Source organism: Larus michahellis, chromosome 7 (genome assembly GCF_964199755.1).
Source record: "Larus michahellis chromosome 7, bLarMic1.1, whole genome shotgun sequence".
Classification (NCBI taxonomy): Eukaryota; Metazoa; Chordata; class Aves; order Charadriiformes; family Laridae; genus Larus; species Larus michahellis.
The window spans coordinates 37631866-37646918 of NC_133902.1; the positions used below are offsets into that span (position 1 = coordinate 37631866).

The 15053-nt window shown below is 41.3% G+C and overlaps 1 protein-coding gene across 11 annotated transcripts in view; it reads right to left on the bottom strand.

The window, feature by feature from the left end:
- USP40 (ubiquitin specific peptidase 40) overlaps positions 1-15053 on the bottom strand; it is a 39030-nt gene that overhangs the window by 3193 nt on the left and 20784 nt on the right. For 3 of the 11 annotated variants that reach the window (XM_074596015.1, XM_074596018.1, XM_074596013.1), the window contains exons 18-30: positions 14321-14378; positions 13618-13671; positions 11875-11963; positions 11147-11233; positions 10300-10336; positions 9067-9155; positions 8417-8491; positions 4051-4177; positions 2836-2930; positions 1456-1574; positions 1007-1072; positions 559-769; positions 325-420 (exon numbers count right to left, since the gene is read on the bottom strand). In XM_074596015.1, coding sequence (XP_074452116.1) covers positions 325-420; positions 559-769; positions 1007-1072; positions 1456-1574; positions 2836-2930; positions 4051-4177; positions 8417-8491; positions 9067-9155; positions 10300-10336; positions 11147-11233; positions 11875-11963; positions 13618-13671; positions 14321-14378 — 1203 coding nt within the window. Of the gene's footprint in view, positions 1-324; positions 421-558; positions 770-1006; positions 1073-1455; positions 1575-2393; positions 2740-2835; positions 2931-4050; positions 4178-8416; positions 8492-9066; positions 9156-10299; positions 10337-11146; positions 11234-11874; positions 11964-13617; positions 13672-14320; positions 14379-15053 lie in introns of those variants that run through there. The other 8 variants (XR_012588497.1, XR_012588496.1, XM_074596017.1 and 5 more) reach the window with 6 other exon arrangements.

The following is a 15053-nucleotide window of genomic DNA, read 5'->3' on the forward strand; positions in this document are numbered from 1 at the left end:
TTCTTCCGGATAGTGTTCGAATGTAGAACAGAAAGTGACTGCTTGCACTGGCTGAGAGCAGCCCAAGAGCCTCTAAAGTATTGCCCTCTAGTGCCAGTACCGAGATATAAGGGGAAAAGCATGAAAGTTCCATCGGGTTGATAAGGAAAACCCACCAGTAGCAACAAATTTCCTACCCACACAATGTACTGTCCAGATTCACATACCAGTACTTTCATAGAGATGTAGCAGGATGCCGGAAAAGCAGAAAGAAATTCAGATACTGCAAAGCATGCAGTGGATGAATCTAATCTTTGTGCAACGATTAAAACCAAGTTAATTTACCTTCACCCCAATGATATCTCCATCTTTCAGGTGATAAGGCGCCAACTGTAAACTCTCCTGCTTTTTCTTCCGTTTCCTCTTTGAAATTTGCTGTGTCTGAATAAAATCAAAACAGGAGATTGTACACGGCACATTTCAGAAATCTGCTTAAATATGTTTGCTCAAGAACTGCAGCACAAACCAACACATACGTCTCTCGAAATAAGGGTTGGATTCCATCATACCAGAGCTTACCCAGCTAGATATTGGCAGCCACTCAAATTTTTCAGGGAAGTATTTGGCTATTTCAATTTTATCTACAGGGAGACAATAGTGAGAAGCCACTCGTTGCCTCAGCGCCCAGGTCGTGCACTCTTTGGAGATATCCCACACCAGATCTGTGGAGTCATAGTAGTCCCTCTCCCCTGGTATGCCCATCTGGACTCGAAGTAGCAGTTCATGGGGGCTGTCATCAGGAAGAGAAAACAGACCGTTCTTGTGAGTCATGCTTCCAGAATTCCCAGTTTTCACTCCCTCCTGCACTCCCTTATTTTTGTTTGTGGAAAAAAAAAAAAATAACCCCTAAAGTCTTCTCACATACCGCTACCTGAAGTCCTGACAGAAAGCATTTCAGTTTAAAGCTGCTCAATTAAGTCTCATCTCAAAGGCACCACTGTAAGAAATAAGTATCTTGAGATCTTACCCCAAATTTTCTTCTTTTTGCAAAGCTTCTATGCAGATTTCCACTCGGGAGCCCAGCTTATACTCACTGAAAATAAAACAAAGATTATACACATTTCCAGTCACACATTCTAAATTCCCGAGAAGAAAAACTATTTTAGTCAAGTAGACCTGTAAGCGCATCTTACATTTGGAAAACCAAAGCAAGAAGTTATTGGAACAAAAATGAAAAACTCAGAGAAGTACAAAAATGGCATTTAAGAATGTCTAAAATGAAGCTTAGCATAATAAGCACGGTACGATCAACTTATGCTCACACCTCTCCCTTCCACAGCTCTCAAGTCAAAAAAGATGCTTGGTAAAAAATTGAAGTAATCAGAAATGAGCTTTACGTTGACATTTGACTGTTTCTCCACCAGTCCACCCCACAATCCAATGCAATGCTACTTGAGCAGTCAGTAAGAAACCTACTTGAGTTGTTGCTTGTTGTTTCGTAAAAGCTTGCCCGGGTGCTTATTTTCCAGCGTCCATGCTCTGAGAAATGAGGGCAGTGGGACAATCTGCTCCTGGCAGTACGGTAGGGTCATAGCCTGAAAAAAGAAATATCTCTTCAATAATTTTAGCAGCCAGTCTTCTTGGGGGGGGGGGGTGGGGAACACAACAAAACAAACCTCTTAATTCTCAATGCAATACTGAAGCAATCAGAAATAGGGCAAGGTATTTGGATTTATTCCACACCAGCTGTTGCTTGTGACTTACAGGTAACGGCTATGATCGACATAGTTGCTTTTCAATCTCAAAGCAACTTGGACTCGACTCCCTCCCAACATTTCTTAACTTAACTTACGTTTCAAAAGTAGAGTTTCTTTTTTTAACCAAAATTTGTATAACTGAGAGGGAATGAGGCTGACAGAATCATGACCCCAATCTCTAGCCAACTGCTGAGCAAGCTCCTTTAAGCCCTTATCAAGGATACAATACTCTTTCCATGCTAAGACAACTCTCCTTGTTCACAAGATGCAAACGGTCAGTTTTTCATAGCATTAGTTTGTCAGAGACTTAAACTGAAGTCGTACCCAAAATAGTAAGTGTTGGTATGGATCAGAATCAGGTGAGACATCCTACCCCATGCGCTTTAAGTAGAACAGCCAACCGGCTAAACAATAAAGAGCCTTATGATAGGACTGTTATGTCTTTTTTTGTGAGTTTGGGGTGGGCTTTTTGGTTGTTTTTTGATTTTTTTTTTTTTTTTTGCTTTTGCAGGTTTTTTTTTTTTTTCCCATTTTGGTTTGAGTTTTAGTGTATTAAAATCATACTTTTATGGTTAAAAAAAAGCATATAAAGGCACCTTAGTTTCTGTCCAAAGAAACTAAGCTATACCTTCCTCAATGACAAACATGACCACCTGTGCATCAAATGCAATTCTTTATTCATTAGATTCAACATACAAAAAAAAAAAAGAAGCCGACGCAGAAAACTAATACAGGAACAATGTGGAAATGGAAAGTGGCTTTTTAGGAAGTGCTTGTATGTGTGTGCTTCTCATGAATAATTTTTACGCTGTGAAATAAAGATAGGGCTGCAAGCCAAAGTTCCAGATGAAGTGCAACAAGGCTTTTGCAGGTCAGGACACATGACAGGTAGAATGGCAACTGCAGGAGACATACTAAGGAAGTCTCTGAGCTACATGCTCCAACTGCCTCTTGGTACTTACCACTGAACATGGCATATAAGCAAATGCCATATCAGAACATACTGGAGACAAGGGAAAAGGAAATAAAAAATAGGTATTAATAGAGCTCAATTAATCACAGCGTTGCTGTACATTTCCAATACAGGAGAACATCTAACCTGCATCTTCAGATCTTCCAAAGAAGCTTCTCCCGCTATTTCTATGCTGCCAGCGTAACAAAGATCCATGTCTGTGTGGATATATTCTGGTGAATCTTTAGATGGGGGAAGAGATGAGAGGAAGAAAGAAACAGCAGAAGACTCAACATAACTTTGTTTATCATCCTAAGAGATAACAGTCTCTTCAAGGTGAGATTTCACTTACAAGAGGGACCTGACCTCAATTCTTTTTGGAGGACGGTTCAAGAAACATAATATGTAGTTGATAAAATACATTCTGTTAGTTGCCAAATAGGAAGAGTTCCAACCGAACCCATACTGCAAATTTTAAAACTAATATCAATCATTCACATTTGTAGATAGTATTAAATTATTGGTTAGGACTCTGAAATGTAGAGCGTGTTCCAAGGAAAGTTAAATCTGCTCTTACCTATGCTACTGAAATCATAGGGGGAGAAAGTAAAACTCAGAAGACATTTGAGAGAAAAGGAAAAAAATACGAATAAATCTTCTAAAAGGAGAGAGATCCTGCTCTGCAATATGACTCGGTAGCAAAGGAAGAATATTATTCTTCCTGGAGAAAGGAAAAATCAGTTTGTTTCCCATTTTCCAATTTGCAGTTGTTCCCACTTCATTGTCTTCTTCCTTCTTAACCTGCACTTGATTTTCCTACCCTAGCTGTTTTATTTGAACTTTAGAAGAATAAATGCAGGTTAAAATACTGTCTGTAATGTCTTTCATTCTACATAAGATCTACTCATCACTCCTTTTTACAGCTTCTAAAAAAGCAACATAGCCTGAAGTGAATTAAATGGGGTATCAGGAGTCTGTCATTTAAAGCCAATCACCTGCACGCTCACTGAGTAGATGCTTTACACTACTGCCACCATGTTCAGGTATAAAGGAGCCATTTTATTTACTGACAAATAAATTGCCCTTCTTCAGAATTTAGCGGAGGTCTTACCCTTGAACAAATATCGGTAAGAAACATCAGAACAGTACCACCCAGCATTCGTGGCCTTGTAAAAAATTGCATCTGTTTCTTAAGTGGCTCCTTTCAGCATAAACTTGCTGAAACTTATGCAGTGACTCAGAGGCTTCAGAAGGATTTTACTACTTTAGACTAGATTTTGACTCAAAGCCCTCAGTGTAATCACGGACAATCAGGCCACACTTTCAAAAACCGGTTCCTTTCAAAAAACTGATCAAGCTTACCTCCTGCAGGAGACACCTGCAAAGCATCCATCTTGCAGGTCATCCCATTGACTTGGTCTTGTGCATTCTCTCCACGTTTCATATGACTCGAAGACTTGAGCCACCAGATAGGTATTTTCAGGAAACCCTGAAAAGTGAATGGAAAATACTGGCTAGCTCATGTGTTTCAACACAGACAATGAAAAAGTCAACCTTCATCTCAGGAAGAAGGAAGAGATTTGTTCAATCTGAACTTTCATAAAGGCATTAACATTCATCTAAGATCACACATCATCAACTCTCACTTCCTACTTTTTCAGGGACTAAAGTGAAAAAAAAAAATCCAGCCTCATGTAGCCTAACATTGCCATCCTGGCTCTATCAGATGTCCTGGCATCCAACATTAGCAATGCAACTTGGTGGCTCTGTTGTCTGAAGATCTGGACACAGATATGGCCTAGCCAGAGGAAGCCGTATTTGTCTAAGCTCACCAACTGCAATGCTGCTCTGCCGCTTCAGAAACTCCCGATTTTCTTACCTGCTCTACATGGCCAGGAAAGGACACTAAGTTGGTACCCCTCCCCTTTCCCCAAGCAGGAGAGGCTTGCTTTCTTTCAGATGCAGTTCTGAACTGGGCTGTTAACACCCCCTGCACTGCTGCTGTAAGCTCTTATCCTACTTCTCTTTTTTCCTGAGAACAGATGTATTAAAAATACCTGGGTTTACTTTATGAAGCTTTATTCACCATGGATTTGCTAAGATCCACATTGTCTGCCCACTGGTTCTTGGAAACTCCTATAGCTTTCTGTTTCAACTTCCATTGCCCTATATACCCCCTCCCACTCCCCATAACCAGCAGTGGGAGTTATGATGGCTGCACCGGGACTTTGGGGGATGGATGGCAACATGGTAGCCAAATGCTGTCTGGAACAGGGACCCAGATGTCTGGCTGGTATGCAAATATTACTACAAGTCAATCATCCTTACTCTATAAATAGTGGCCAGCCCAAGGCCCCTTGAGCTTTCCTGCACAGAAGGCGGCTTTGTGATCTCACCTTGGTCTGGTCTTGAGGATCTGCTCCTTGAGGAAGGACACCAAGGGATGGAGTGGGGACTTCTTGCACCAACAGAGCCTCGGTAAGTGCCTAACAGCATGCTAAACTTTGAAATCTTAGCTGATATAAAGATCATATATCCACAATCCATCCTTTTAAGACGTAAACCACTGACCAAGTCTGGGACTAGGACTAGATCCAGCCACTCCTAGATGCTGAGAAGGAGTTTACAAAACAAGGGAGTCCTTTATGAACCTTATGATTCAACGGGAGGGTCTCCCTGGCAGTTTTGTTTCTCCTGCTATTCTACACAGTAAATAACTGAGTCTCTCTTGCTATTGAATTTTGTTAAATCAGTGTCACATTTACTGTAGCACATTGTGAAATCGATTTTTTGTACCAATAAACATATTTCTGCTTTTGTCTTCAAACTGAAGTGGATCAGTTAATCCACGATAAGGGTACAGAGCCATGTTTTTCCATGCTGGTTATATCTGCTCATTAGGGCAGTAAGTGTGGTTAGTTGTCTTCTTCCCCTCCACAGCCATAGCTGGGTCACAGCCTGAGGAAAATATGCCAGGGTGCGAAGGCAGTCACTTATATGAGATTTTGTCTATGCAGGGCAAAAATTGAGCTTTAAGTAATTTCTACAGGGCGTAAAGATCAGAGGCTTTATGACAGTATCAGTGAAGAACTCTAAAATTTGTTGGATGAGTGGTAAATTTTGTAATACCGCTATGGGCCTGTAGAAAAAGCTTTGGTATGAGTCACAAAACCACAACCTATATGAAAACACAAGTTTAGAGGGAGGGGATTGATGTAAATGGAGATGGGTATACCACAGCTGTCAAACTAAATTAGGGCTGTAACTAGTCCTATAACATGCCAACAGGAGTAACCCACATTGGTGGCCTCCTGTAACTCCCCCTGGAGCCATCCCTTAGAAGATAATATTTTGGCAATGTTTAATAGTTCAAATTTGCTTTAAGACTTGACTGATATTATTTTCAAAGATAGTCACTTGCAAAAAATTTCTCCCAACAGGTTCCTCCCATCACACCGCAGCACAGCCCCAAGGATGCGAGGTCCTCTGTTCCTCGCCCCGTCACAGCTCAGTGCAGAAGAGATGGTACTTCGCCACACTCCAGGGACCGGGCCAGGGGACGGAGAAGAACAGCTCATGCACCACTTGGCAATTGGCAATTCTTTTAGGGAGCGCTGGGCGACCTTAAACAGGGTGGTTGTGCCTGCCTGTGCAATGTCTGCTTTGCTGCCTCTTAGCCGCTGTTGGACATGGGGTTGGGCTGCACCACTTGTAGGGAACCAGGTGGGTGGGGGGGTCACTGAAGATCTCCAACTCTCCTGGAACACTCTTGCCACCATCTTGTCAAGGGCACCCAAGGCATGGGATGAGGAGGGGGCTGGAGCCTGGACCACACAAGGGGAGGTGGTGAGCAGTCCCTGTGGCCAAGGGGCAGCAGAATGGCAGAGGGGAGCAATCCCCAGCAAAGGTGCCCTTAGCCCCCCCTCTTTTTCCTCGCACATTAGGGTATCTTTTAGGTCACAGCTCCCAAAACAGCCATGTTTGGCAACATGTAATCATCACAGTGGCCTCCTGATGTTAAAAGCCACCTGACTGCCTTCTGTTCTGGGCCTTATAAGGACCCCAGTAACTAGCTGGCAATTGAGCTTCAAGGCCTATTAATGCCGATCAGGCAGCTGATGGAGGTAGATCCACCCGAAGACAGAGAAGAGCCAGTGGCAGAGAAGAGCCAGTGGCAGAGAAGAGCCAGTGGCAGAGAAGAGCCAGTGGCAGAGAAGAGCCAGTGGCAGAGAAGAGCCAGTGGCAGAGAAGAGCCAGTGGCAGAGAAGAGCCAGTGGCAGAGAAGAGCCAGTGGCAGAGAAGAGCCAGTGGCAGTGGATCCATCTCCAGCATGGCTCTCCTGGTATCTCTTCACTATACCAGGGCTCAACTCCATGACACCACACCAACACCAGCGCAGCAGCACCTGACCAGTGCCTGGCATTAGCTGGGAGGCCCGGCGTCTGTGCCCAGCCATCCTGTGGGATCACCCATTCCACCTCCTGGCAATCAGCAGTTACTTTGTCGGCTTTCTCTCCCATTCCCCTACTCCCCAGCTTCTCCTGAAGGGGTGCAGTCTTTTCAGCTTTGAGCCCTAAGAAAAGGGACCAGACAACACGGCTTCTGCAGCCAAGGTGGCAGAAGTCGTCCCTCAGAGGACCACTGACGTCCCTGGGGCCTGGAGGTTGGGTCCCTTCACTCTGAGGATGGTTGAAGATGCAGCTGGACCCTCTGCGGTGGTGCACGAAGAGCAACAGATCAAGCAAAGAAGTTAGAGACAGCTGTTCCTCTGAAGAGGCAGAAGACCACAGGTCTGCCAGGAAGAAGTGCTTGCCTTCGGCATTAAGGTGCCTTCTAGCTGCTTCATTAGAGTTCTTTCCAAGATTGGGCATTGCTTTATTTAAAAAATAAACAACAAAAAAGAACGGTAAAGATGCTTTCTTCATCTCTTATTTGGAACTTTGCATTTGGACTCCTCTGTCTCCTCCTGGTCTCCCCAGTACAGGTTGGGGTGTGGGCCCAGCCCACAGCCTTTGAGATGGTGGGGGGCTGGGGCACACTGCACGAGGGCAGGCTGAGGGATCTGCCTCTGGTCACGTGGGTGGTGAGACACACTGGAGCATGTTGCCCAGAGAAGCTGTGGATGCCCCATCCCTGAAGGTGTTCAGGGTGAGGTTGGATGTGGCTTTGCGCAGCCTGGTCTAGTAAAAGGTAAAAACTAGGTGATCTTTAAAGGTCCCTTCCAACCCAAACCATCCTATGATACTGCTTGAGGTTTGTTAGCAAAGCATCCTATTTGTACAATCATCCCTGACAAGAAGGTCTCTCAGCAGGGCCCTCCATTTTCAAATGCCATCCTCAGTACAAATCTGAACTGAAGGCAAACACTTAAGTTCCTTTGTTTTTATGATTTCCTAAGTATAGCAGTTGTGCCTTCACAAGAACCTTGTGTGCCAGAAACACTGATTTCCTCCAGATCTGTCAACCTTAACATACTTCTAGGAAAGAAGCTGCAGTGGACAAGCCTTTTACTACAGAAGGTGAAAAAAGAATAAATACAGACAAAGAACATTATAAACGTTGACTGAAATCAAGAAAAGCTGTAAAACTACAAAAAGCTTTATTCGTTAACTGCTGGCCAGAATTTTTCAACTGAAATTTTTCTAAAATAAGCATAATAAAAGAAACTATTGGCATATTCAAGTTTCCAGACACTGAGAACTGACTAAAGAACACAAACTCGTTTTACCTTTGGTGGAAGCTTTCCTTCTGTTATAACCAAAGTATCTCCTCTGCAGACATTAAGTTCCTTCAAAGTGGCGTTCTGTAGGAAGAGAAAGCACAGCATACTTGTAAGTCTACATGTTCTTGTGCTTTGTTTCCTAAAGTATACATTGGTGGGTTTTTAAGCCAAGCATGCCAAAGGTCCAAGGTGTTTTGCTTTGCCAAAGAGCACAGAAATATCCATTTAACATCCCTTGCTTGGAGACCGTTTTGCAGCAGCACACAAGTATTACACCTACAGGAGTCTGCTCTGCAGGGAGTCCTTCCAGAGCATCCTTCACACTTCCACATCTCACCAACTGAACTCCCCGTACATCTTTGTAGATGTATCTTTAAAGTATTGTGAGCCTAGACTTCAGAAAAAACTACATAGATACGGCTTAATCCTAGTCCCTGAAATTAAAAGGCAGGTGCACAAGATTTACATTTTAACCACAGGTATCCCCACACTTGTTTTCCTAAGGCCCTGTGAAAGTAAAACAGGGTGGATAGTAATGTAGCACACACAAAACCATCACGCGTTTGCTTTACTGCAGCTCTTTTCAGGGAAAGTCTCTGCAGAAAAACAGTAAATAAACTACCATATGATTCAAGTCAAAAATAGGATCCTCTTACTTCCTGACTTAACGCTTCTCCTGCTTCATAGCACCAGTCAATCCTTCTCAAATGCCAGTTGTCACCTACCAAAACACAAACACACACATCTGGAAAACTAATTAGCTAACAACACTGTTTAAAAAAAAAAAAACAACACACCAAAAACACCACAAAAAGAATCGCAAAACTTTTAGTAAGTGTTAAGGAGTTCTTTTGCTTAGTTTTTGTTTGTTTTTTTTAAACACATATCTGACAACATGAATGAAATACCACCTTCATGTCCTTCCCCAGACCCTAGAAACACTTTGCTGTTTGCAAATGGTCTTCTTTTATGTGTACAAATGTCTCTTCCTCGCCTTCCCTAGTTTAAGAGGAAAGCAAAGGAGTTGGGTTGACAACACTTGGCCAAAAAGAAAAAAAAAGGGGGGGGGGGGGAGAAAATTAAAATATTCAGAATGGAAAAAAAGTCTGGAAACATTGAGTGTGAATTGATGATGAAATTTCTGTGTCAATATAACATTTGAATCAATGACAGGCTCCTTAAAATAAAAACTGTCTGGAAAAATCCAACTTCCCCTCTCCAAGTGTCTACCTACTTGAAAAAAAAGGAAAAAAAAAAAAAAAGGATGGTGTAGTCCAGAAACTACAATACTTTAGATTTAGCACCTACACAGAAAGTGCACCAGGTACAGAAGGAACAAATACAATTGAACTTTTTAATTTGACCAAAATAACCGATGAAAATGCACTTTATTCTTTGCAAAAATTTTACTTTCATAACTAATAAAACCCAAGCCCAGAAGGCATCTCATCAATAAATTCTGTGGGGGAAAAAAAAAATAAAAATCCCTTGAAGTCTTTTTAAACAACAAAACCATCAAAATCCACTGAAGTCTGACACTTCTTTGAATGAGAGGAGTCAGATCACAAATTGTTATGCAAGGCCAAATTCACTTTTTTCCAAGTAGTAATATAAAACAAAGCAATAAAGATAGAACCATTGTTCTGTCTGTGAATTTTGCCCTATTTTGATTACGTAGAAAGCTTGAAACTTATTTTCAAGAGCAACTGCACAGCCAGCTTTCAAAAGGGCAAGACTGCAAGTTTATAATTCTTTCCTCTCCTCGCATTACAATGACATAGATCACTGTGACAAACTGAAGGACTTGTAAGTTTTAGTATTGCAAGAGCCATCTTAGAAATCTGGAAATTCCTTTAAAAGAAAAAAAATAACAATATAATACAACTAACCTGACAATCCAGATTTTTCCAGCATTAAATTTAGGCACTGAAAAAAAGAAACATACGGTGAGACTTGTCTCAGTGCATAGGCTGGGAAATAAAGTTTTCTGCAAATCTATAAGATAAGAACTGAGTGACTGACTCCTAGTCAATTCCTAAAAACAATATAACTATATAAACATTGGGAGTTTGAGCTATATTTTAAACCCTTCAAGTATAAGATTGTTTTCAGGCAAGAAATTTACGACGTCAGGTGAGTCAGCTTTTATGCTGTTGAAAAAAAATAAATCTATACTGTCAGTTTGTTGCTTTACTTGAACAAATTCTGTCCCAGTGTTTGAAAACGCACCTTTTGAAAAAAATGCACATTTGAAAAATCAAACATACAAACTCAACGCTTTCCAGGCACTACTCATAGATGTTGGGACTCTGTGCCAGAAGTCTGGACTGGGAGTACCAAGAACTGCTTCCTTCGCTCTCTGCACAGTTCTTCCCTCACTCCTCTCACTCCGATTCTGTGCATTCGGAGTTTGATGAACTACAACAGAACTGCGCCAGGCTCTGCCACGACTGAGTATCACGCTGAGGACTGCTAAAAAAGGAGCGGCTAGCCAGGCACGAAGCGGTCGGGCCGTGTTCATCCTTGGCAAAAAAGCAAGGATGTCTCTTTACTACTTGGTGAAAGATCAAGGCATTTGCCCCACTGGCCTTTTGGACTTGAAACACTTGCTTTGCCTCTGTGTCACTTGGTGGCCTGAAGTGACACAGGGGTATAAGGCAAAGCTCTTCAGAAGCAGCAGACCTGACCCAATCATGGCAAAAGCTTGCAAAAGCTTTCAAAAGCAGCTAGACTTACCTCTTTGACAGAGGCAGTCTCTTCCACAATGATCTCCATCTCAGGGCTTGTGTTTTGGTCACTCCCAACAATAAAATATAAGAAAAGCTAAAAAAGCAAATATAAGCCATCAGAATACATATTTAAGTATGGAAATACTGTGAAATAACAGCTCCTAATGCACGCATACACCAGTACAACAAGCCTGTATCAGTCAAACAGCACTGAAACTCCTATGGGCTAAAGCAAACAATTCAAGCAGGACAAAGAAGCACATGGAATTGAGTTATGGCCATCAGTAGAGCTTTATTAACCAGCTGTACATCTACTTTCCTGCTGCAAATGAGAGATAAAACCTCCTAGAACTCTGATCTTTAGAAACATACATCTTTTTTTCTTGAATATTTGAAACTTGCAGATATCAAGAGCAAGATCTCCCTTTTCTTACATTATGCTCTTTACAAGAGCCTACACACATCAGAGCACAGAATTTGGACAACAACAAACAGACGAATGATAAATAATTTACCATTAGTCAAATGAGCTATATTAACTGGTCGTGTATATGCTCTCGGTCTTCTGCAACTGAGATAAATGGTGTGAGCCTTCATGCTGATACGTGTAATTCTCAGTGTTACTGAGCATTTTTTTCCATGCCGTTTGCAACCATTACAAGATAAAAAACTGGGAAATGTAAGCAAAGCATAAAAAGCAGTACAAGACTCTCTTCAGACACAGCACTACTATACCTGAGTGGAAGTTGGAGCTTTCCCATGACACAGCCCTAGCAAGCTTCCCATTTTCAGTTCCGCTTCCTTGACAGTATAATCTTCAGGCACTTCAGAGAGGACAAAAACATAGAGAACATCATAAGCTGACGCTTCCTGAAAACATCCGTTCTATTATGCTGCTCTTTAGAGTAAGATAAAAATGTTTGGTGACATTTAGAGAACTTTTGCTTCCACAGTGTCGACATCAGCTCTGTAAGCCTCCCATGACTAAAGCAAAGCCATATCTGTATGAAGGTTTCTCCCCATCACTTCTGGTATATGGGGTGACAGGAGAATTCAGATTGGAAGGGATCTTTATAGGTTGTCTGGTCCAAACCTCTGCTCAAAGCAGAGCCAGCTCTGAATTCAAATCAGTTCACTCTTAGCTTTTTCCAGTCAAGCTCCGAATACCTCCAGGGATGGATATCCCCCAGTTTCCCAGGGCTCCGCGTCTACTGTTTGACCACTCCCAATGTGAATTCCTTTTCCCCCCCACCACCATACCCAGCTGGAATTTCCCTTGCTGAAACTTGCGTTTGCTGCCTCTAATCCTTTCCACGTGCTCCTCTGAGAAGAATCTGGCTCTGCCTTCTCTACAGATCCACGTTAGGGAGTTACAGATGGCAATTACTCCTCCTCCCTTCAAGCTTCTTCCTCTTCAGGCTGGAAAAACCTAACTTCCCTCTTATCTCATATGTTCCACCTCCCAGACCATCCTGGGTGCTCTCCTCTGGACTGGCTCTAGTTTGTAAGGGCTTATTTCTCATGCTGGGGAGCGCCCAAAATGGACACAACATTCCAGATGTTGTCTGACAAGTGCTGAACGGAGGGGAATTAATCTCTCCTTGGCTTCCTGGCCATGTTTTACTAATGCAATATATTAGCAAAGACACAGAAAATGCTTCCCAGCAAGCACAAAGCTGATCCACTCAGTTTCCCACCACTGCCCCAACAACCACAAAAGCAAAGTTGGGGGTCCTTTTCTGCTGAATGCTGGCCATCAGGAGCACAGCTACATAGTGACAAGTGGCATCACATGCTCATCCAAATAAAAGAGTAGGCTATGGCATGAGCATGTTCCTCCAGTCTTATGGAAGCAGAAATACACACGTGCTTCATAAACTACAGACATAAGCTGCCTTCTCCCAATAAACAGGAACCTAATAGCGCGTCTTCCATAACCGCAGGACTCAAGTTTGCTGCTCAAGTTGTTCTGAAATCCAACCTTGTGCATCAATACTCTAACACCAATACTAACACCATTTTGTCTCAGGAAATATAAGTTAAAAAGACATGGAGCAAAGATTTTGTTTCCTGGAACTTCTAGAAAGTTGCTCTGTAATGTACTAAATATGATTCAAAACAGATTGTGTAGAGACTTTTCAATTTATAAAATGAGAAAAATAAATTTCTGCTAATTCCCACAGTCTTGAAGCACATGGCCACTGGTCAATAAACCACAGCAGGTGAGCTAATCAGTTTTACTCATTAGGAATGCAAGTAATAAAACCCAGCTGAGCACTGAAGTTTAACCTCTAGCTTTGTATTGGTACTGTTAATAAACAGTAAATCTGGAAAAAACCAAGCCACATAACTGCTTCAGTTAAGCCTGGAAATTAGTAGGAGTTGTGTGTGTGTACTTCTCCCAGGAAAGGACAGAGGGAAGCTTAAAGTCTCCCAATAAAAATTCATACAGAAAGATGATTAAATAAATAAATTTACCTGGAGAAAGAAGTTTCCCATTTCCATTAACAGGTCTAAGACAGCTGTCATTTGCTGTAACAAAAAGGCAGGAAAGAGAGAAATGTATTAAATACAAATAAGAAATTTGGCTCAGAATTTTAGACAGATAACATATTTAAGATTAATGACAACAAGAGGTTTATCTTAGAGACCTCCCTCTGGAGGTATTACATCAAAAGTACAATTGGGGAGAGATTCCTAGAGACTTCGTGAACAGTCTTAGTTTTTATCCTTTCAGTAAAAGATTACTTTCTCTTCGAAGCCAGCTGTTCGCCACAATCAGTAAAATGCTATGAAACTACCCAAGTGCTTCAAAAGGTAAAGACACCACAAAAGCTTTAAGGAAAGAAAATTGGAGTTTCTTAAAAAAGAAATAAGGTAATAAAAAGTCTTCTTCAATTCTTAGTGTAATAGATTATTCCTACTCAAACAGCTTCTGAAAAATAAGAGCTTCATAAAATGTATTTTAATCAAGACTTACACTGATTTCTTTTTTAAGCTAGGAAAAATAATAATTTCATCCAAAATCAGATGAATTTTAAGTCCTTTGCACCCTTTCTTCCTCAAAAAACTCCTAATAGCAACGGATTTGCTGTTTTGAATAGACTGATGCAAAAAGCAGGAAGCCAACTGCTAAATTCTAACATTATCAGTTCTAAACCCAAAGCAACTGAAGACTTACCTAGTTCTTCCTCTAGCTGAAGCTCCCGTATTGCTTTCATTTTGATATCTGACATCACCTAGAAGAAAGCAATATTAGTACCTCTATCTAATACCAAATGCTGGTAACACATCTGCTGTTCAAATGCCAATCCACAAAAGGCAGCCTTCACTAGAAATGCATCATAGTTACATTCTTTTTCCTCTTAGTACTATACATAGCTAAGAAAACATTTCCTTAATATTATTGTACCAATATATAATAAATAAAGGTACTGATATCATAACACATTTGTTGAAATTTTCCTTAAAAAGAGCATTCCAAAGAAAATAAAGTGGTGTTTAATTTTTGGATCTATCAAAAGACTAATATTTCACAAATAGTAATTTTGTCAGCAAAACTAAGTAGTACTTCATATTTTCTGTGACAAGAAATAATTTAAAAGGCAGAAGAGGTACCAGAGAAGTCCACCCCTTGGGGAAAACCAGTATTTTTTCTATCCTATGTTGAAAGCAAGAAATAATACTTTCCTCCTCTTTTAGCTTTTGTTTACTGACATAGCCTCACCAAACATACATTTACAGGATGGTCCCAAAAGAAAATTGTTTCACACTAAAACACACTAATGTAGACTGCACTAGTTTAAGCTACGAGCGTTACAGTCTTACTACATAGCAAAGTATTCCAGCAACAGTAACTCCAGGTTGCACACTATTTTGATCACAGAAAAACTTCAGCCCTGAGGGCTAAACCC